General features: G+C 49.9%; 1 protein-coding gene across 3 annotated transcripts in view; it reads left to right on the plus strand.

Annotated features, from left to right (window-relative positions):
* CPXM2 (carboxypeptidase X, M14 family member 2) overlaps window positions 1–21358 on the plus strand; it is a 90574-nt gene that overhangs the window by 56928 nt on the left and 12288 nt on the right. For all 3 annotated transcript variants that reach the window (XM_039870781.1, XM_039870780.1, XM_039870778.1), the window contains 6 exons: window positions 2857–2941; window positions 3852–4002; window positions 10952–11040; window positions 17904–18027; window positions 19263–19459; window positions 20500–20679. In XM_039870781.1, the coding sequence (XP_039726715.1) occupies window positions 2857–2941; window positions 3852–4002; window positions 10952–11040; window positions 17904–18027; window positions 19263–19459; window positions 20500–20679 (826 nt within the window). The remainder of the gene's footprint in view (window positions 1–2856; window positions 2942–3851; window positions 4003–10951; window positions 11041–17903; window positions 18028–19262; window positions 19460–20499; window positions 20680–21358) is intronic.

The following is a 21358-nucleotide window of genomic DNA, read 5'->3' on the forward strand; positions in this document are numbered from 1 at the left end:
TTGGCTTAGTGTTTTGACCCCAGCACTGTTATATGCATTTTTCCCTAAGGCAACTTTACCTTTTTTGTTTGCTCACTCTGTGTGTGTGTGTGTGTGTGTGTGTGTGTGTATTTCAATTCACAGCTCTTTTTTTTCCTTTAGAGATTTCCTTTGCGTGCTTGCACACCCCCTGATGGTTTAAAACATTTGTTTTAGTGTAACCAGGACCTAGCTGAGCTGTAGAAGAAGGCTCTGCAGGCATTTAGTCTGCCATTTTGTTGATGGTGGACATTCTTGATTTGTGCTTAGACCAAACTTATATCGGGTTCCAGTTTTTTCCTGCGTAGCCCACTTTCTGTTTTCCTGATCTGAAGGAAAGCAGGATTGGTAGGAAATGTGGTATCTCATATGAGGGTAGGGTCGTTTTTTGGTTTTGTTTTAAGTCAGGGAGCTGGCGGGAGTCAGCGTAGCCTCTCCCCGTTTCTGCAGTCAGAAAGTCTGTGACACAAATTCTTTACTTGGGCTTGAAATCTCCAGTCGCAGAGAATTAAATGTCAAGGTGGTTTTGTGATGTGGAAAAATCTCTCTGAGGTCAGTGGGAAAAAGCCACAAAGGGCCGTGAATTTCAAACCTTCTCCAAGGATTAGGAGATCAAGAGACATGGACATTATAGCTCTGATCTTTGAAGCTGGCTTTCTCGTAACAATGGATGTGCCTGTCACGAAAGAATAAAATACGCAGCTTTTTCGTGAGATGAGGCGTATGTTGCATTCATTAGCCTGCCCCTGCCTCTTTCGTTCCTCTGAGCTACGCACTGTTTTTTTTTTTTGTCCTCCACATTCCATGTCACTTTAAGTTTGACATGTGGCTAGAACTTTCAGACACAAGTCCATCCTCCCACAGCGATGCCAGGAGAGAAGTCCGAGGAGGCAACCGCGGTAACCCTGGCCTGAGAAAATGGGCCGAGGAGGTGGCGGTGCAGTTGGAGATTTGGAGAGATTCTAGAAAGACATGGGAGGTAAAATGGACAGAACTTGGTGGTGGATTCAGTACAGGGGAAGGAAGAAAAGTGAGGTGCCAAGGATGACTATAGGGCTTCGGGCCCCCTGGGCGGATGGTGGTTCCTTTTCCGAGGCAGGGACTTCGTTAGACCCCAGGTTGGCTGGTTTGAAACAAATCCGTTGGTTTGGGGCTGGTTAAATTTGAGATGTCTCTGAGACATTGAGTGGCGAGGTCACATTGACAGAAGGACGTGATCTAAGCCTGTAGTTCAGAAAAGAGGTCTGAGCTTTATCAACAACCAATTACCCCTCAAACATTTGTCTATATATTCTTTTAAGTTCGTGTAATTGTTACTTGGGTTTCATTTCCTTTTCTCTCTCTCTCCTTTTCTTTGGAGAACTTCTTTTTTCTTCCTAGCCCTCTCTTATGGTTTGTGTGCCTCTTTTGACTGAGGGCTTTCCTACCTTCCTCAGCCCCATCTGTAGGGCATGTCCCTCGCCTCTGCAGACTGCCTCCTGGATCACCGCGGGGTGTTACCAGCGGAGAAACAGAGGCAAAAGGAACAGCAGTTACAAGTCATTTGGAAATTATTCGAATGTGGGAAACAGGTTGCTATTTTGGGTGAGGACAAGTTTCCAGTGCAGAGGACATGAGCTGTTGCTGAGATGCTTTTTGAAAGGCACACTTAACAGTGTGGGCCCAAGACGGACCCCTCTGGGGAGGAATGTGCTGTTGGACAGATTCCAGCTCTCAGCGGGTGTACAGACGAGGCTGGCGAGGAGGAGCGGGGAGGAGGGGAGAAGGTTCGAGGCAAAGGGTTTGTTTCCAACGTGTACAAAACACTTAAGAATAATTTTTGTGACAAGTCGGTCAGACGAACCAGAATGAATGGAACCAGTCTGTCTTTCTAATGAAACTTTACTAGACGGTACTGATGCAGACTAGAAGCTCAGAACTTTATTGGGATATAGTCCCAGATTTCACGGTGGGGAAAGGAGCCCAAATGCTTCAGCCGGCAGAATAATCTAAAAGATTAGGAAATCGTGCTTAGTTCTAACATTTTAAAAATTGAAAAGAAGAACACTCAGGAAGACTTTTTCTGTATTGCTTAATGATTAATGTTATTAAAAACAAAACAAAACCGAGGCAGAGGGAAAAAATGTGTTTTTCACATGAAGGTTGTTTATTTGCCAAGCCTATCAAATTGACCTCCACTCTGGGAAGTCAGATTATGTCTGTTTTCCCCCCAGAAGTTTCTACACAGTAGGTCGTGATGACAGGAGTCTGGCTTCAGGCCCAGCTATCACTGGATTGTTGCTGGTGCTTGGGGGGTGACTACATGGTTGTGACAGCCAAGGAGACACTCAGGGCTTCTTAGAGACTTAAGCTGTCATTTTTGTGGTTCATGGAATCTACTTTGCCTTGTTCCCAAATCAGTTTCCCAAATAAAATTTCTAGACCAACTTGCAACTTTTACTGAGGTTAGTTTTCCACATGGGACTCTTATTAAGCTACTACTGTGTGATACAAATGTTCAATATAAACAACTATACATATATATATAGACTTGTATATCTTCTGGTGTGTGACCAATGTCTAGTGCTTACCAGGGGCCAGGCATTGTCCTAAGTGTTTAAAGGGCACTAAACCGTTTCACGCTCATCCTCATCCCCTAAGCTCGAACTTTTATGATTCTCATTTTATGGATGAGTAACCAGTGGCAGCGATGGTCAGTTACCTGGCCAAGGCCACAGGGAGTGGTAGCCGGGGGCTAGGGAGGGACCAGGTGCTTACTCGTGTTACTGCTACACCTCTACCTGGAAGAGGTAAACGTTTCAAAGTGTGTAGTCTCAATGATGTTTTATTTTCTCTTAGGAGTGATTGGGTGACCTCCTATAAGGTCATGGTGAGCAATGACAGCCATACGTGGGTCACTATTAAGAACGGATCTGGAGACATGGTGAGTCTGTCCCGTCCTCTACCCCCGGGGCCTAGCTGTGCAAAGAGAGGCAGCGCGTGCCCAGTCCGTGTTTGCACCTGGGTGTTTGCGGATCGCGTGTCCGCTCGAACCAGCTGCCGAGTCTGATGGATAATGACCCCCACCCCTGCCCCGATCCAGAAGCTCAGCGCCGAGCGGCCCACATTTAGGGCCCATATAAAATTCAGTCCTTCTGGGGTGCAGTGTCTTCCACAGTTTACAGGTCAGCCCTGGAAAGTCGTGTGGCACATGGGTAAACGGGGGCCCCGCGCAGCTACTCAATTCCGGTCCTTCGCTCACTCGCTTTAATCACCCTGATCTTTCGGTTCCATGATTCGCTCCGAGTTGGCCAGTTCTGATCATGCCACTGTCTTCCTCAGGTCCTCAAGTGCATGTTCCCAACGTGGTACCCGGTGTCTGCCGCGATCTCCGTTTTCGACCCTCTCTCTCGTTCTTAGCCCCACACACTCCTGTGTTCCTGAAAAAGCGGGCCAGTTGCTCTCCGTCCGCTGGGCTTCTCCATTCTCTGGAGAGCCTCTCGCTCCCGCAGATCTAAATCATTTTCCTTCAAGGCCCTGAGCGTGGCACCTCATCCCTGAAACGTTGCCTGGTTCCTTCCTCCTAAAGACCCAGAGCTCTGTGGCCGCCCCTTTGCTGTGGCACTAGTAGGTTTCGGCTGTGACATCTAAGTATTACCCTCTCCACCCACAAGATGGGAGCTTCCTGAGGACAGGTCCAGGCCCGACTCGGCTCCCTTTTCCCCTTGATGCCCAGCACGCGTGCGGTGCTCCCCAGCGAGGTCTTATGGCATGAGTGAGTTCCTGACTCTTTTATCCCTTGATAATAAAGCTCTCAAAGAGTCTCCTTTCCCCCCACCTTTGTGCATCAATAGATCTTCGAAGGAAACAGTGAAAAGGAGATCCCGGTTCTCAACGAGCTGCCCGTCCCCACGGTGGCCCGCTACATCCGCGTCAACCCGCAGTCCTGGTTCGACAGCGGGAGCATCTGCATGAGGCTGGAGATCCTCGGATGCCCGTTGCCAGGTGAGTGTAGTGTCCTCCCGCACTTCCTGCAGGACGGGAGGGCTGATGGGGAGCAGGCGCTGAGCCAAGACAAGGAACAATTAACCTAGCAATCTTTTTCTCGTGTAAAAACAAAAACAAAAAAACCATACCTATTGCAAAATACTTGAAAAACATAGGTAAGCAAAAAGAAAAAAAAAAAATTGCTCAGAAACACCATGAACATTCGGGGCCTCACCAACCGTGGCTCGCCTCTGGATTTTTAAGATGATGCATGTTTCAAGGCTGAAAATTCATTCCATACAAGCGAGCGAAAAAGGTAACATAAAACTTTTTCGGTAGCACATTTAATTGTCCTTGAGTGTTCCTGCCACACTGGGTAGAGGAGGTGGCAGAAGTTAATTTTAAACTTGACCGTGTACATATTCTCTTTCTGCTTAAATAGCATCACTTGGCTGCCTGTGTCTTTGGGTAAATGCTCGTTTCTTTAGGTTGTATTCCCCTGGCCCTCTTTTCACATGATGGTATCTGGCTGTGACTTCACAGTGGCAGGAAGGAGGGGGCCTGAGTCCACACCGTCTGGCTCCTTGCTGGTGTGTGCCCTGGACGGGCTTACCCTGGCTTGGCTCATGGCTGACTCTGTCTGGCCTTTCGGAGCTGATGAGTTTGTGCCCATGCGGGGCCTGCAGAAGGCCAGACTTCCTGACCAGACATCTCTAGGGAAGGAGACTGGCCCCCAGAGCACCCCTCAGATCCTTCACTAGGGCCTGTGGGAAATGCCACGTTCTTGTCGGCCCATAGTCAGGTCACAGGGAACGGCTTTGGTTATGGCTCCTATGCATCCTCTCCCAGAGCGGCTTTCTCTGTCTTGCCTTGTGTGAGATCGGGGCCTCGCTTCCTCTGGGTCCCTCCGGCACTGTCTGGGGGCGGGTACCACCAGCTCTGATGTGCTCGGAGGCCGCCGTATCCATCGTGCTATTTCTACAGCCATCCCACCCCCGACCATGAACTTACACTGACTGTGTTTTCAAAGCATATTTGGTGTCATTTATTGCTTCTCTCTCAATCCCATAATATCCCTGATCTTGCTTTGCCGACTGTGAATTTTTAGAACACAGACTGTATTGGTGAGAAACATGAGTTTATCTACCCACCTGCTTACCCTCGTTCCAGACAGATTCTTTGTTATAAATTCGTACTTACTAATTGCAAAACTTTTTCATGTCATTAAAACTATTAGAGACCATCTGTCTGGTGGATGCCTTCATCCTGGTTCACAGACAAAATCCCATGTTTTTAATCCACGCTTTAGAGTCTATAAAGGACCCCACAGTGAACCTCTTTGTTTCTCTGTCATCGTGCGTGTCCAGGGTCGCCGGGTAAGTTATAGGACTATTCGATTATAGGATCGTTGCTTAAATTAGATTATGATAAGCGGGTTTGCTGGTGCAGAAGGAGCGTGCATTTTCAAGGCAGACCCACAGGGAAAACCACATCTGTCGAAGGCCCGCCTGACTTTGGATCTGGGCCTCCTTTTGTGCCTGGTTTGTCCTGGAATTGCCATCCCAGGTCCCGCTGGCCGCCATCCAGAGCCTGCTGGGCCTCTCCAAGCGCGCCGTGTCTGTGGGCACAGCTGTGGGCGGGTGGGTGTGAGGCCCTCTTTGTGCCAGGCCAGGAGGCTCGCTCTCCGCGTCACTCAGCACGGCCTCGGCCTGCTCGCTTCACAGCGTGGGATCATGGCGTCTCTCTGTGGGCAGGATCCATCCGTCATTGGGAGAGGGCAAAGGGCAGCCTGGGAGAGTCTCATGAAATAAATATTTCCCTGTGAAGTTATTCTTGGGGGGTGTGTGTGTGTGTGTGCGCGCGTGCGCGCGCGTGTGCGTGTGTGTTTGAAGTTAGGTCCCGGAGGCAATTTAATCCTCACAAAGACAATTACAGTGGGAAATCTCAGTGGGTTTCAAGTGTGGACCCAGAATTGGTCAATTTTCCAAGCTCAAATATTTAGGGTCATTTTTCTTCTAGAAGTTTCTTAGCAGTCTGCCCATAGCGGAACTGGCCTTTACTCATGCTGCCTGGTGGTTGTCATGTCCAAGGGCCTGGGGCGGCACACGGGGCCCCCAAGTCCATGTGCATCTCAGTGCTCATTGTCCTGTTGTTGGCACAATCCATCTGTGCAAGTTAATGAGGCCAAAGCCAGGGGCGACCCAACCCACTGGCCCCTCAAACCCAGGGCGACCTAGTGGTCTAAGTGGGGCCACCTAGATCCTGTTCTTCCTGGGACTCTGGTTTATGAAAAATTCACTTACTTTGCTTCTGCTTCTCTTTGCCCTGTCTTTCCATCGCCTGCCATCTTCCCGTGCGTGCCCAGGTGGGGCCAGCGGAAGGTGGTGATTCTTTCTAAGACTTTGTGAATAACGTTTCCAGAGATTTTTGAACTGGAAACTGAATTACCCTATACCATGGTCTATTAATAGGCTTTTTAAAGCTCAAAGGTAAAAGAAAATGTTCTTTAATGGTTATAGAGTTTCAGTTTTACAAGATAAAAAAGTGCTAGGGATCCATTTCACAATGATGTGAACATAACACTACTCGACTGTACTCTTAAGTTTTATGTTGTGTGTTTTACCACACTAAAACTTCAGAAAAATTCAAAAAATAATTTTGTAATTGTTAATTTTTTTTAAAGTAAAAGTTTTCTTCTGCAAATTTGAATGGACTTGTCCATTTTGGACTAAAGATTTGTACTTACCAGAACCCAGGGAGCGCTTCTTAGGATAAATATTTAATAATGAAGAATTCAGGTTAAGACACACACACCAGCTGACTCCCAGGTCACAACTTGGTGGTTTTCAGGTTTTTTTCTCTTATAAACAACACTGCCTGGTTCTGAAAAGGGCCCCATGAGCCCGCATGCTGTGTCCTCACCAAGCGACAGGGCTGTGCCCAGGGTCCAGGAAAACGAGCTTCGGGCGGGGGGTGGTGATGCTTGAGCCCCAGTGAGTGCCGCTCAGCACCTTCTTTTATGAACGTGTGACTTTGACCTCTGAGGAAAGTTGTCACTCCTTCCCCAGCGTCGTCTTGGCCGCCAGGTCTGAGCGACCATCCTCCCTCTGCACAGTGCCAAAGTGACCAGGGATCTTGCGTAGGACTCGCAGGACCTTGTCGTGAGCCATGCAGAGGTCTCGGGGAAGGACCTTTTGCTCCCTCGAGCTCGAAGAGCTGCTGCAGGGTGGTGCCCCATGAGGAACCCAGAAATGCTGTCCGTCCTTTCTCCTAGTACGTACACCCTCCCAGGCACAAATCACTGGAAAAGGGGTTTAATCGTAAGGCCAGCACCTGTCTTGCTGAGCTGTAATCCTCGATGAGCCAGCCCACCTCTCATCAGTATGTCCAAGTTAGGGACGGAGGGTCCCAGCTGCAAAGGCTTTTAAGCTACATCTGTTTGCTTTGCTGCCTTCCGCTTTTCTTCACAGTCAGGCCACAGTTCGAATACTCTCTTGTCCTGTGGGATCGATCGCTAGGTTGAGCCCAGGCCCGGGCCGTGGAGTAATCGGGTGGGTGACATGGAATCACTCACGGCCACGATATTTAGGCCTCCTTTTGCTACGGGACCACCGTTTATCAGCCGCGGCCTCTCCCATCAAAACTGGTTCTCAGGCCGTCTGATCAGAAGAGGAGATGAATTCACGTCCCTTTCAGGGGCAGCTTGGGGACAGAAGCGGCATGAGCTTGGGCTCAGATCAGACCTGGGCTCAAAGTCCACTTCTACCCCTTGGCAACCGTGGCTGCGGGCAGCTGGCGGAAGTACCTGTGCTTTGCTTGCTTCATCTGCAAAGCGGAGTCAGTACCTTCCCTGTAGACTGGGGACTAAGTCCTTCATCTTCGGGGTCACCTTTTCTTTAAACATCCCTGTTCGAGCAGATCAGGATTTTGCGTAGTCGAATAATAGAAGTTTGGAGTATGATTTTAGGCTCCATGTGCCCCATCTGGAGTTTGTGCCCGTAACTAAGGGGTCCCAGAAGGAATCTGCTGGTTTCCAGTACATGTGACGTATCGAACCAAGCACAGGAAAGGAGGCAGGGACTGAATCCCCAAAGCTCCCTCTGTGAGGCCTTGCAGACGGACTCTGTTTCCGACATCGGAAGTCTTGCTCGAATCAGCCGAAGGGGGAAAGGAAAATTTTGGCTCACATAAATGGAAAGTCCGGGGGTAGCTCTGACTCTGGCTTCAGACAAAAATGGGCGTAATCTCTGCGGCCTTCTCCATGCAGCCGGGGTTTCCACCCCCCGCCCCTCTGCCGACTGCCCCACAGCCAGGAGGGAGGCTGGTCACTACCATCCCAGACTGTCCTGCCTCCCTAGTGACTTCGGCAGAAAGACTTTCCTTCTACAGCTCCGGGTGGAACGCCATCTGATCGGCCCGCCATGATCCTGGTATTGGGATCAGCTGAGCCAGTGACTGTGGCCTGAGGACAAAGTGTTTAATTGGCCGGACCTGGGTCACATGTCCATACCTGTGAATGGTCGCCAGGGCAATTCCATCGGAACCATCTGGAACACATTCCCCACAGGAGAAGGGGAACCTTTTGTCCACAGAGGGAAGAAGGGGACAGTGGGTTTGGCGGACTCATCGTAGATTCCGAGCCCCAGGAGGGCTGAGCTCTGTTCCCACTTATCTCCTTATCGAGAGTGTTAGACTCTTAGGTTCCCAATAAAACTTTATGCAGTTGGAATAAGTGGACAAGTAAAGGAGGATTTGGTCCGAATGTGGGAGGTGGAAAGTTCTGAAAAATACTCAGCCGTGGTTTTGAGGCAGTTCATGTCCTTATGCAAACGGATTCGATGCGAGCCTGAGAGAACCCTGCCGAGCAGAGAGCGGTTTGCGTGTTTGTTCTTGGCGTTCTGAGAGTTTCTTCAGTCCCTTTGGAGAACCTGGAAGGCATAATCTGGGTTCAAAGACAAAGGGGGCTTTAAAGAGTTTGGGAAAGAGGCCCCTGGGGACCTGGGCGGAGGGGGGTTTGAATAGCTCTTAGAAAACGGCATGTGTGTAAGTTAAGTGTAAATTAATGTGAAAAATACACGGTACCTTTGCTTTTAAACACAGAGGTTTAGGAATCACAGGGAAGGCGGCTTGCCTGAGGGCGGGGTCAGCCGCCACTCCAGAAGGAAAGTCTCTGCAAAGTAAGTGGGGGTGTCTTTTGGCTAAACCTGAATTGCTTTTGCTTCCTTTTCTGGACAGATTGCCAGTTTGCCCTCCCACGTTATTTCTCTGTCAATGACAGTCATTTGTTTCTAATAGAATTATTGGCAAACCTTTTGTGAATATTAAAAACTGTCTTTTCATTGTTCGCGTCTGTATGTGATTTTCGGCTCATCGTGAACCCCGGCGAGTCTCGTGAGGCTTTCACGACCTGTGTGGCGGTGGGGACGCAGACATGTGTACCGTGCACGAGGACCGTGACCCTGCTGGAGGTGTGCTCAGTACTTTTGAACACGGTGCTTCTCAAACTTCTGAGCCTGTGGAGCCGCCTGGGAGTTTTAAAAGTGTGAATTTGATTCAGTAGGTTAGGCTGGGTCTGACAAGCAGCCAGAGCACTGGTTTGCGGACCACACTGGTGGCACACGTCGGGACTCGCTGCTCTGATACCGCAGGGAGCATCGCCCACCTGTGCCGCCACCACCGCCTCCAGCATCGCTCTTCCAGAGACTTGCATCAAACCGACACCTGCTGTGGTTCTGACCTCGCCTACGTGGTTCCGGGGTTGGTAGAATGACCTGTAAAGCTCCGCGTTCTCACTAGTTGTGGGGAGATCTGGGCCGGCCAGGACTTCCGGCTGTGTCCTCCAGGGAGAGATATCGGGGGCGCTGGCTGAGGTCGGCCAGGAGGAGGACCTCAGAGCCCACTCGCTCCTCCTTGTCCTCGCCTTGCATCTGAGTGTTCTTTGTTTCTGTAATTGTATGAACAATACATGCTTATATTATAAGCATGAAAAAGAAAAGTCACTTTATATGGAAGGGAATCCTGTCAGGAGCGGACATGTCATCCCCAGGCCCCCGAATCCCAGTCCCCGGAGGTGACCACTGTTTATACATCCTGATTATGCCTCTTGGGGTGCTTCAGACCCAACAACAGACCACCAGCTCCCACTGGCTTAATGGCTAAGGGACTTTGTCACCTGGTGTGATTGGCAGCCCCGAAGGACTGGCTTCCATGTTGGTTCACTCATCAGCTCCTGAGGTCGCTGGGACTCTCTCTGTCCCCCACCTGGAGAGATTCTCCCTCATCCTCCTCTGCTACCTTGAAGTCCCCCCTTCAATCTGGACCAGTGAGAGTGGCCAGGGAGTGCTTTGCTCTGCTGGGCTTGGCCCAGCTGTGTCGGGCCCTTAGAGCGGGGGACCTGAGGTCTGCTTCTGAGAAGTGGGGAAGTCGAGGGGGGGACCCTAACAACACAGGCTTCTGTGAGGAAGGACAAATATGGACTGAATGCTGGTAAGCAACTAATAGTGTCCCCCAGACTTCTAAAAATTTCCATTCATGCACGCAGTTGTGATATTCATTCATTCACTTTTCATTCATTCATTCGTTCATTCGTTCAGTGCTGACAGTTTGCCAACATACAGGTTATCCCAACTAATACTAGCAATAAACCAGTGAGGGAGGTGCCAGTATGTTTTCTGTTTACGGTGAAGAAACTAAGGCAAAGACTATCCGGTGACATGTCCTGGGTCACACAGCATGTAAGTGGACAAGCAGAGATCTGAACCCAGGCATCCTGGCTCCAGGCCCATGCTCTCCATCACTAGGTAACTCTGACCCCTAAGAAGCGTCTTGAAAGTTGTCTCTCTCACCTCTGTGCCTGTGTGAGAAGCTGGAGATCGGGCTGTGTCCCCACACGAATCGGGCACCCAACAGAGCCACCGCACGTAGTAGAATGATGTCTAAGAGTTCAAAACCGTATTTCTCTTCCTAGATCCAAATAACTATTATCACCGACGAAACGAGATGACCACCACCGACAACCTGGACTTTAAGCACCACAGCTACAAGGAAATGCGCCAGGTAGGACCTGGGTTCGTCGAGGGGTGATACACGTGCACCCCGAAACACGTAGGCTTTTATTTTCAGAAACTAGGAAGATGTGTTAGGGGTAGAATCTGAATGATCAGTTTGGTTTGCTGAAGCCACACTCAATGCTTGTAGTTTCAAGGTTGAGAAAGCCTCGTTGGATTTCTACTTGATCTCTCTTTCGGGCTAGTTAAAGCAGAATCTTTAGGAGGAGGATCTAATTTGTAAAAGCTCTCTCTGTGATTCTAACGTACAGTCAGTCTTCAGATCTCTGGCCCGATGCCCTTACAGCTTCGAGCACTTCCATACTGTCAGGAGGAAAAGGTACTCCCAGATGAGCTTGTCCCCTGATTTAATTACAGAAACCAAGGCATTCGGAGCTCTTGGTGGCGTTTTTGTGTACTAGGTGCAGAGGGAGAGGGAACCAAACATTTACCGGGACTGGCTGAAACTGCAGTCCCTATGCTGAGGGCTTGGCCTCTGGAATCCTGTTCAGGGTGTCCCCCAAGCATGATGCTGGAAGGGGTGGGGACGCGCTGGCAAATGAGAAGTCCTCAGATATCAAAGAATCTGCTTGCGGAGACAACCGGCCGAGAAATGCCCTAATAGATGCATTTAAAGAACCGGAACTCACCAAGGCCAAATTAATGTGGCTCAAAGCAGGGGCTCCTAGATGCTGAGGAAAGGAAGCAGCCCCCCAACCCTGGTGAGGTTGGGGCAGTTAGACCAAGTCCCACCCCAGGGAATCGGCAAGCCCGGCCTGTCCCTGTGTCCTTTCGGTGGACACACACACAGCTTCCAGACACCCATCAGCACAGACTTAGAGGTGGGACGTGCTAAAGAAATTGTCTTGCACCTTGCTCCTCAGAAATCACGATAATGAGTTTGGGTCTGCGGGCCGTGAGTCACCCTGCCACTCTGCGTTCTTGGGGATTAAGTGGCTCAGCTCACCGCTCCATCTGGGGGAGCACTTGTGTGTTAGCCCAGCTTTGCTTACTGGACATCTCCAGACATCTTTTCCAGCCCAGAAGTTAGACAAACATCAACTCAGTTGGTGCAATTACTGTCAAGAGCAATATATCTAAATGCATTTAAACAGACTAACTGCACGGAGGGTCCGGGTAACTGGTGTCTTTAAATAGTCGTGCTGCATGGGAAACTGAGGTTCTTCTCTAATAAGGAGAGCTTGGGTAGGGGGGGGACTGTGTATCATCTGCCAACTCCGGTCACTGTCCTTGGTAGATGTGAGTGCTAAGAAGAACCTTGGCATAGTCAGTGCAGCCTTGCGGGTGACGCTGGATGACCCCGCCGAGGGCCCAGGGCCCAGCGCTCGACTGGCGAGCATCTCTCAGTCCTGAAGAGTGTTCAAGTGGCAAGTGATCTGCCGCTGGGATCCTTGACTCCTGGGGGCAGGAAAGCAGCTAGCGTTTTTAGCAGTTGCCCATATGGAGTCTGCTAGGTTACTGTGGAAATCCTTCTACTTCAGGGGAAAAACAATGTTAGTTTATCCTAGTATTGAAAGAGACATTTACAACAAACAAACAAACAAACAAACAAAAACGAGAAACGGCAGCAGGAGCAGAAAGACAGAAGAGAAAATAGGAAAACTAACTGCATTGGGAGAAGTTCCCGAGAACGTGGATGGCTCTGTGTGCCGGAAATGGTTCTAGAGCAGCGACTTAGAAGGCACTGTCCTCTCCCAGGGGGAACCCACAGGTGATGGGGACGGGGAAGGAACGGGGAGAGGCAGGAACACTGATATTATAAGGCGGAGTCACGTAAGCATTCCCAGTGCTAGAGGCCTCGACAGCTCCTGTCATGATTTATAATTGCGTAGTCATCTGTTCGTCTGTGTGTATGTTATGTCTCCTTTCTTTGGGACCACAAAGGCAGAGACTCTGTCGTTTTATCAGAAATCCATAATGTGTACTAGGTAAATATGTACCTCTGAGGTTGTCACAGGGGAGATGTTGGGGGAGAAATGACCGGCTTGGTTGGCTATGGTTGGGAAGGGCTTTGGTGGCAATGGGGCTGGCTGTCCTCCAAGACCGTCACCTCCGGGGTGGGCGTCTGTGTCCTTCACCCCCAGGCTCGGGCAGGCGGGGGCGGGAGGAAGGGTGCTCTGAGCAGCGTGGGCGGTGAGAGCAGAGGTAGGAGGTAAGCAGAAATGGCATGTTTCTGGAACGGCGGGCAGTCTGCTGGGAGGGGAGACTGGCCCGCTCAGAGACACTTCTGGAATGCGTCTGAGAATCAGGGGAAGTTTTTACATGAGCAGAGCTCAAGGAGATCCATCTGGAGGTTGTTTGGAGAGCAGACTGGTGAGTGCAGCCAAGTCCCCAGGAGAGGGACCTACTGGGCCTAAAGAAGGAGGGGGTGAGGCATTTTTGAGGCGCACTGGCTGGTCCTAGGCCAGCTGCTGAAGTGAGCTGGGGAGAGAAAGGGGGCTGGCATGCTTCCGAGGGGATGGGGCACCGTCCGCAAAGTGGGGAAGTAGGTGGTTTTGTGGGAAAGGCTAATGACTTGACTTCTGGATTGGGCACGGCGTCGTCAGCCTCCGGACGCTCCGCGCGTCCCGGTTGGTTGGCCGGTCCGTTGGGAGCGATGCACTAGAAAGAGGAAGGTAGGAGGATGAGTCAGAAGGCAGCAGCTAGCGGTGTGGGTTTCCAGGGCAGCTGAGGATGGCTGGGGCCTCAGGCTGCGGGGGTCCAGTGGCTGAGCCTGCCACCTGCTCCATGCTCAGCCTGCCGCTGGGGGCAGGTAACGGCGGCAGGAAGCCAGGGCAGGGCAGCAGGCCAGCAGATCCGGACCAGCCCACCCCTCACCCGCGGGGTGCCGCTCACTGTGATTCTCTCCCGCCTTCCTCTCCCTGGGATTCCATTTCCATTTGATCAGATGCAGTGTCTGTTTCTCAGGCAAATGAGCAAAGACGATGGATGAGGACTTTCTTCTCTTCTCTTCAACATTTGAAGTCATCGAATAAACAATATTGTCCGCATGTCAGGTGCAAAGGAAGGTCTGAAAGTTAGTCCTCTGTGAGCCCACGACCCGCAACAGTCAGTGGTTTTCATTTCGCCCTATTTCTATCCAGTGTTTGAATTTCTATCTTCCGAGAATTCATACGCTTTTGTTCAGAGGATGGTTACACTTTTGCCCTGCTTTTGTTAGCGAATCCTGGACCACTGGCCGTCTTTCACACTAGCCTCGCGATTGTAATCGTGTTGCTGCAGAATGTTCCAGTGAGGGTTGCATTATAGTCCCGCCGCTGTCTTCCTGCTCTGGAGCATTTGGGGATCACCTAGCTTTTAATGAATACTGAGGCAGCGTGAAACGTTCTGCAGCAAGTGTCATCGTGCATATCATGTCACCAGTCTCTGTGAACCGTTTCTCTCTGATACATGGCAAGAAGCGGAATTACTAGAAAATGGGGCGTTTTCATGTCTTTTCTTCAGGAACAGAGGGAAACGGTGGAGCCCAGAACTCAGTAGATACGAGGGCAGCAAAATGTCTTCCTGTCTCAGAGACGAGGAAAGAGTCGTGATGGAACTGAGGGTCTTGCCATCGCTGGTTCTCTCTAAGGCAGGGGTCCCTAATTCCTGGGCTGTGGACCAGTACCAGTCCGTGGCTTGTTAGGAACCGGGCTGCACAGCAGGAGGTGAGCGGTGGGCCAGCGAGCAGAGCTTCATCTGTATCTGCAGCTGCTCCCCGGCGCCAGCATCACCGCCTCAGCTCCACTTCAGATCATCGGGCTTTAGATTCTCACAGGAGCACCGGTCCCTGGGGCCACAAAAGGCGGGGACCGCTGCTCTAAGGTGATGTTTCTCAACCTGGTTTCATTAGCGCCTCCTAAGCAGGCTTTTCAGACATTTTTCTTAATTTTCCTCCAGCCTTTATATTGAATACTAAGGAATAAGATTTCATTGGGTAGGTTTGAGCTTTGGAGGGCCACAAAGCATTGTAATATCGAAGACTTGTAGCCCCAAAGAGCCAATTTTTTCCTCCTTGGGAGTGATGTCTCCCCTATTGAGAATTCATGCTCTAAGACCATGAAGAAATTCTAGTCCTTACTCTTAAGACCCATTAAGACCTAAATATTTACCACTCAGACCCAAGCTCCAAAAAAAAAAAAAAAAAAAATATTGACTCCTTTTGGAAATAAGCAAGGTGGGTCATCACCCAGGCCTTCGATGGTGCTTTTGGCCACCAGAGAAACCACAGATGGCCACTACACAGAGAGAATTGTAAAGAACGTCTTGTAAAGGATGTTCTTCAAATGCCTGTGTTCTCATTCTTATGTGAGAAAAGACACTTGTCATAATGGCAATACTCCATCCTATTACCGCGACACAAAGAAGGAAAATGTGGCTGGTCACAGAACGCTGTGACAGTGGGTAGAATATAAAGAGGTGACTCTGATGACTCATGCTGAGAGCATCCCACACTGAGGGACTAGCCGTGGCTAAGTGTGCATCCAAAAGACGGTATTCGTCTTTTTCCAGTGTCAAGGTCAAGGTCATGGTCTCTAACACAGGTGGCACATTCTCCAGCAGCTCACCGAGAGGGGCAGGAGAGTAAGCATTGAGTGACAGGCAGGCTCCGTGCCGGGGGCTCGCGTTCATCACCTAATTAAGGGTAAGCAGAGCGGCTCTGTGTCTGCGGAACTCGTTATTGATCGAAAGGCGAGACAGTGGGCCGCCTGCCAATCCGAATTTGTGAGATCGATGCCGGTAGCCGAGAATGACAGTGTGATCAGCAGGGATGAGACCGCGGGGCTCCAAATAAGATGGGAGGTGGGGTTGCCGTGGCTGTTTTCTTAGATGGTCGCCGTGTGCTGCAGACAGGTGTGCTGCTTTTCATTGCTTAGCTGCACCTTCACAGACAAATAAGAGCCTGGAGCCCAAAGCCCTGTCTCCGTCTAGTACGAGCTGGGGGACCCTGGGCAAATCACTCCGTGTGGCTCCCAGCCTCGCTCTCCATTTTTGTGACATGGGGGCGATCACCTCTACTGCTTACCTGCTTCACCCAGTGGTCACGACGGTGAGATTCAGCAAAGAAACAGAATGCAGTATTACATGACTGTGTATTATCAGTGACTTTATTACCGTCTCTTGTTAAAACGTGATGCATCTCACCTGCGGCCCCACCTTGACCTTGCGTCACGTACCCCTCCTGCCGATGGGCATAGAGCTGCTTTTCCCTTGTGTGTTGTTTCTTAACTTCCGGTGGGTTTCTGCTTTCACCTTCTTGAGAACAAGGGTTGTTTACGGCCAGAATTCTCTTTCCCTCACCTGGATGCTGCACACCAGGTGAGTTGTCAAAGCGAAGCACGTTTGCCCCCCAGGAGCGAGAGAGAATTAGACCCGGAGTTCCTGAGCAAGGCTGCACCTGTAACAACCCGTGGGTGTCATAAACACAAAGCCGCAGCAGCGATAAATCGCTCCAGTGCCTCAGAAATGTTCTCTGATGCTCCTTAGACACACTTCGCGCAGTCACTGCAGAACGTTGTTTTGAAAGGCAAATGAAGTGCACAGCTGTATAACTTTACTTATCATCAGTTCTACAGAACACCAGTTTTCCAGTCCTCATAGATTTTAACCCGCCTTGAAATTTGCAACATATTTGTTTATTTACAAGTTTAAAGACATTTTATGGATAATTTGATTGATCAAGAATTTTTTGAAAGACGGTTAGGACACATCCAGGTCCACATTGTCCCTCTGGGCTATGCCCTTCCTTAGGTCACCAACGACCCAGCTCCCGCTCATCTTTCCAAGGGTCGAACCTTCCCCGATGGACGCCGGCCCGCTCACACCCTGGCCGGACTGTCCTTCCTTGTTGCTTCCACAGCATCTGCGTGTCCGTCCTGGTCTTTGACACACTGTCGCGGGATTGTCCCGTGAACGCTCCTGCTGCCGCCACGAGCGTGGCCGGTCTGGTGTCTGGCCGAGACGGCCTTTGAATCAGATCAGGATTGTGCAACAATTTCACCCAGCAAATCAAGGGCGTGTCACGGGTCACTGACGGTCCTTGTTCAGAGATGGAAGGAAGGCGACCTCTGGGGACAGTGTCTGTGTCCTTCACCCCCGAGCGCAGCTTGTGCCCCTGCCACTCCCAGAGCCCTGCTTACCTCCTGGGCATCTTGTCACATTCCCGCGGGTGGCAGCTGTCAGTCTGATGAGCTCGACTGTCAAAGCGAAACTCAGAAAACAGCACGAGTCTATTTCACTTCCTGGCGGAAGCCTGCTGCCCCGACCCTGAACCGCACGACTCCCGTCACCATGGCCGCCCTGCGTCCCCTTGCTGAGCACCGGCGGAGTGGGACGTCGTATGACTCCCGCCTGTCACTGCACTGTGAGCCCTGGGAGGGCAGGAGCGGGGACTGTTTCCTCAGCCTGACGTCGTAGAGGTTCCTTAAATTGTGAAAGAAACTGATATTCAGTAATAGATAGTTATTTAGCCAGAGATATAGAGCTAAAAGGCTCAGTCTGTCCCTTAAAGGATCTGTAGTCTAGTGAGGGGACAAAAGAAAACAGGAAACCACAGTGAAGAGATAATACGATAGCCAAGGTCAGGGATAGCCACAAGCAAGGGAGGTGATGCCACCAGCAAGGGAGGTGATGCCACCAGCAAGAGAGGTGATGCCACCAGCAAGGGAGGTGATAGCCACCACCCAGGGGTGCTGGGAGGACAGGAGACCACCCCAGGCAGAGGACAGCGCTGGTGTGTGTTGAGGGTGGGGATGCCTGGGGTGGTGGTGCGGGCTGGCGGGGGGAATAGCAGGTGGCTGTCTTCCGGGGAGCTCTGCCCGCCTTAGTGCATTGCCCGCATTGCTTAGGCCGTTAATCCATTGTGTTTTCCAGCTGATGAAGGTTGTGAATGGAATGTGCCCCAACATCACCAGAATTTACAACATCGGCAAGAGCCACCAGGGCCTGAAGCTGTACGCTGTGGAGATCTCCGACCACCCCGGGGAGCACGAAGTTGGTGAGGTCACCCCTCTGGGATGCCTCGGTCCCTTCATGTCTGGTGCCCTCCTAGAGAGCACGGAGACCGTTCTGCCCGGGAGAAATTCATGGAACAGGGCTGAGTGGTGCACGCAGCGCCCACGCAGGCGGGTTCTGCAGAACTTGGTTCTGTGAACCTTTCGTCTCATGATTCGGGTTGTTTACTTATTTAAGCTAGAAGTTATCTTCCTTTGCTCCCAATGGACCATTTTGTTACTTCCATTCTCCAGCTCTGGGTCAGCCACACTAACCAAAGAGGAAAATGGCCGGAGTTGGTTAGGACAGCATCCTTTTCTGGCAGAAAATTCTGGATTTCCTGTTCATTAATGGCTCAAGTTTGAGGAGGTCCCTAATTTTTTAAAAAGTTTCAATCTTATTTTCAAACATTTTCTATTTCCAGCCATTTCCCATGAGTCACTCGTGAGAGCATATTTTTCCCCAGGTCAGAGGGACTTCTCTGGTCCGTTTTATGGTAAATCCACGAGCCCTTTAGAAATCCCCCGATAATTAAGTCCAGAGATTTGTCTGATTCATGCAACTAACATTCATCAGTATTTCAAAATTTCAGGAGTTCGTTTTAAAGAGTAAGGGCTTATCTATGAGTAAAATCACATTTCCTCAAAAGCAGTAGCTTCACCAATGCGGGAAAGAGAAGCATCATCAGCTCGTGCCCCATAATGATAAATTCCAACCCTGAAAAACTGAGCTTTGAAAAAAAACCCCAAAAAACCTCAGACATCCCCTTACAAAATTCTGTCTCTGCTGACTTGTGCTGCTGGCCTGTTTTCTGCTTATATTTATTCATCTTTGTATCCTTGTAAAATGTAATCATTTTAAGAAAAATAATTACCTCCCAGAAGATAAAAGTCATTTCCTTTTTTTTTTTAAATCATTTTTATGGCTTGTGTTTTATTTGTTAATTTAAACTCGAAACACTGTGCTTTTATTTATTCTCGTTAAATAAGAATAAACATTATTAGCTTGTGGTTGTTATCATCTAAGATTTTTTTCTACACATTTTCTTATTTATCTGACTCTTTGGGCATAAAAGCATAGAACTGATATAATTTAGGAAGTTTATTTGAAAGATTAGATAGGGCTAATATTGTACATTGATATCATTCAGAGATTTTTTTATTCTAGCACAGGGTGATAAGGGCTGTTTTGCTGCGGGCACCTGGTACGCACCTGTATGTCTTCTGTCTCTGAGTCCAGGTGAGCCGGAGTTCCACTATGTTGCCGGTGCCCACGGCAACGAGGTGCTGGGCCGGGAACTGGTGCTTCTACTCATGCAGTTCCTATGCCAGGAGTACCTGGCCCGGAACGCACGCATCGTCCGCCTGGTGGAAGAGACGCGGATTCACATCCTCCCCTCCCTCAACCCCGACGGCTACGAGAAGGCCTACGAAGGGGTAATGCCTCCGCGCCCCTCGCTCCGAGCTGCGGCTGGGCCCCGCCTGCCCGGCCTGCTCGCCCGCGGGTCGAATCCCACATTCGGAGCTCGCTTGTTGAGTGTCTCTCCACTGAGACGAGGTCTATGAAAGATGCAAAGCAGGAATTGAGAATGATGAGGACCCCGAGAGGTGGACATGCCAACGGACTGGAGAAAATGAATGCAAATAACACACACACACACACACACACACACACACACACACACACCTGCACACACACACAGAGAGAGTGAGAAGAATAGACTAGAATAAGAACACCTGACATTAAGCACTTAATCAAGGCAAGCACCAACCCTGATTCTTATGACTTGTCTTATTATTCTGATATATCATTTATATTTCATGTTCTAATTATGGTGTAGAATTTGTATAGGTTACACTTATGTGTGGGATATACATATGTATAGAATTAAGTATAGAATGTGGTTAATATTATCTGGGACTATTATCTTGGAATAAAAGGGGAAACTATACTTAAAACGATGGTACCTATCCAATGCGAGCTTTCCGATTCAGAATTTTAGATGTATTTATTGGTACAAATAGTTAGGGATTTGCTATGCCTGTTGGTTAGGGGTTTGTGAGCCAGAATTGTGGGCAGGGCAGGGAGAATGTATGAATGCCACGGCTGTTGATTTTGCAATGACGAACTGAGATTCGTTAGCACTCGGAGTTTCATCCGACCAGTGTAGAAGCTCTCAGAGGAGAGAGGAAGGGGACGCAGGGGCTAAGACTTTCTGGTCACCGCCTTGGGGCAGGAACCACCCTCTGCCTTCCCCCCTCACAGCGATGCGGCTGCGTTATCCATCACCCACCAAATAGTAATAGAAGGTGTTTTGATATTATCCTTTGGATGTCATCTTTGGGTCAGAGGGGGTGTAGAGGCTTAGGGATACACCCCAGGTGGAGATGGAGGTGGAGATGGAGGCGTCCTAGGTGTGACAGAGTCAGCTCCGCTCAGGAGCCTGTGGGGTCCTCACATTCTGAATCGTCTCCAGGGCTCGGAGCTGGGAGGCTGGTCCCTGGGACGCTGGACCCACGATGGGATCGACATCAACAACAACTTCCCCGACCTAAACACGCTGCTCTGGGAGGCGGAGGACCGGCAGAACATCCCAAGGAAGGTTCCCAACCACCACATCGCCATCCCGGAGTGGTTTCTGTCTGAAAATGCCACGGTGAGTGGAAATACCCCGTAATCTGCAGAGCGGCGGAAGGCCAAAGTCAATACCCGGTATTTGCAGAGGATGTGACATTTAAGCACAAGACAAAACCGCTTTTTCTGTCATGTTTTCTCCAAGTGTGCTGGATAATAACTACCTTTTACATTTGATATTTGAGGAGATTCTTCATAGAAATCATTTCATTATATTTCTGTACAACCCTGCAGTGCTTTAACAGCAAAGAAAAAATAATAATTCCCCTGAACTGGGCGTGTTTGTAACTAGCATGGTCGCCCTTAGCTTTGGTAGTTATACTGCTACAAGATTGTCCTTCGCCCTCGCCGTTGAGGTATCTTATTTTTCTTTTAATAACTCCCCATGGATTTCTTCCATGGGGTACTTCCTCGGAAGGAAGAACGCAATTGGGTGAGAAGTGTTTTGTTTCACAAAGAATATGTTGTAGAAGAAATAATTTTCACACAACTTCCCATGCCTTTTCCAGCCTCCTCGGCCCATTGCCTACACCCCTAACTTTGACAGTGTGTGTCCCTCACGAGGTCTGGTTTGATGGCTGTATACATACAGCGTTAGGGCGAGGGTCATTTGCAACAACAGGAAAAAGCAAATAGCGGTGGCTTAATGAGGGAGAAGTTTGTTTCTTTTTTTCACGTAAAAAGACCCTGGAGGTGGATGG

This window comes from Pteropus medius, unplaced genomic scaffold (assembly GCF_902729225.1).
Source record: "Pteropus medius unplaced genomic scaffold, Ma_sr-lr_union100, whole genome shotgun sequence".
Lineage (NCBI taxonomy): Eukaryota > Metazoa > Chordata > Mammalia > Chiroptera > Pteropodidae > Pteropus > Pteropus medius.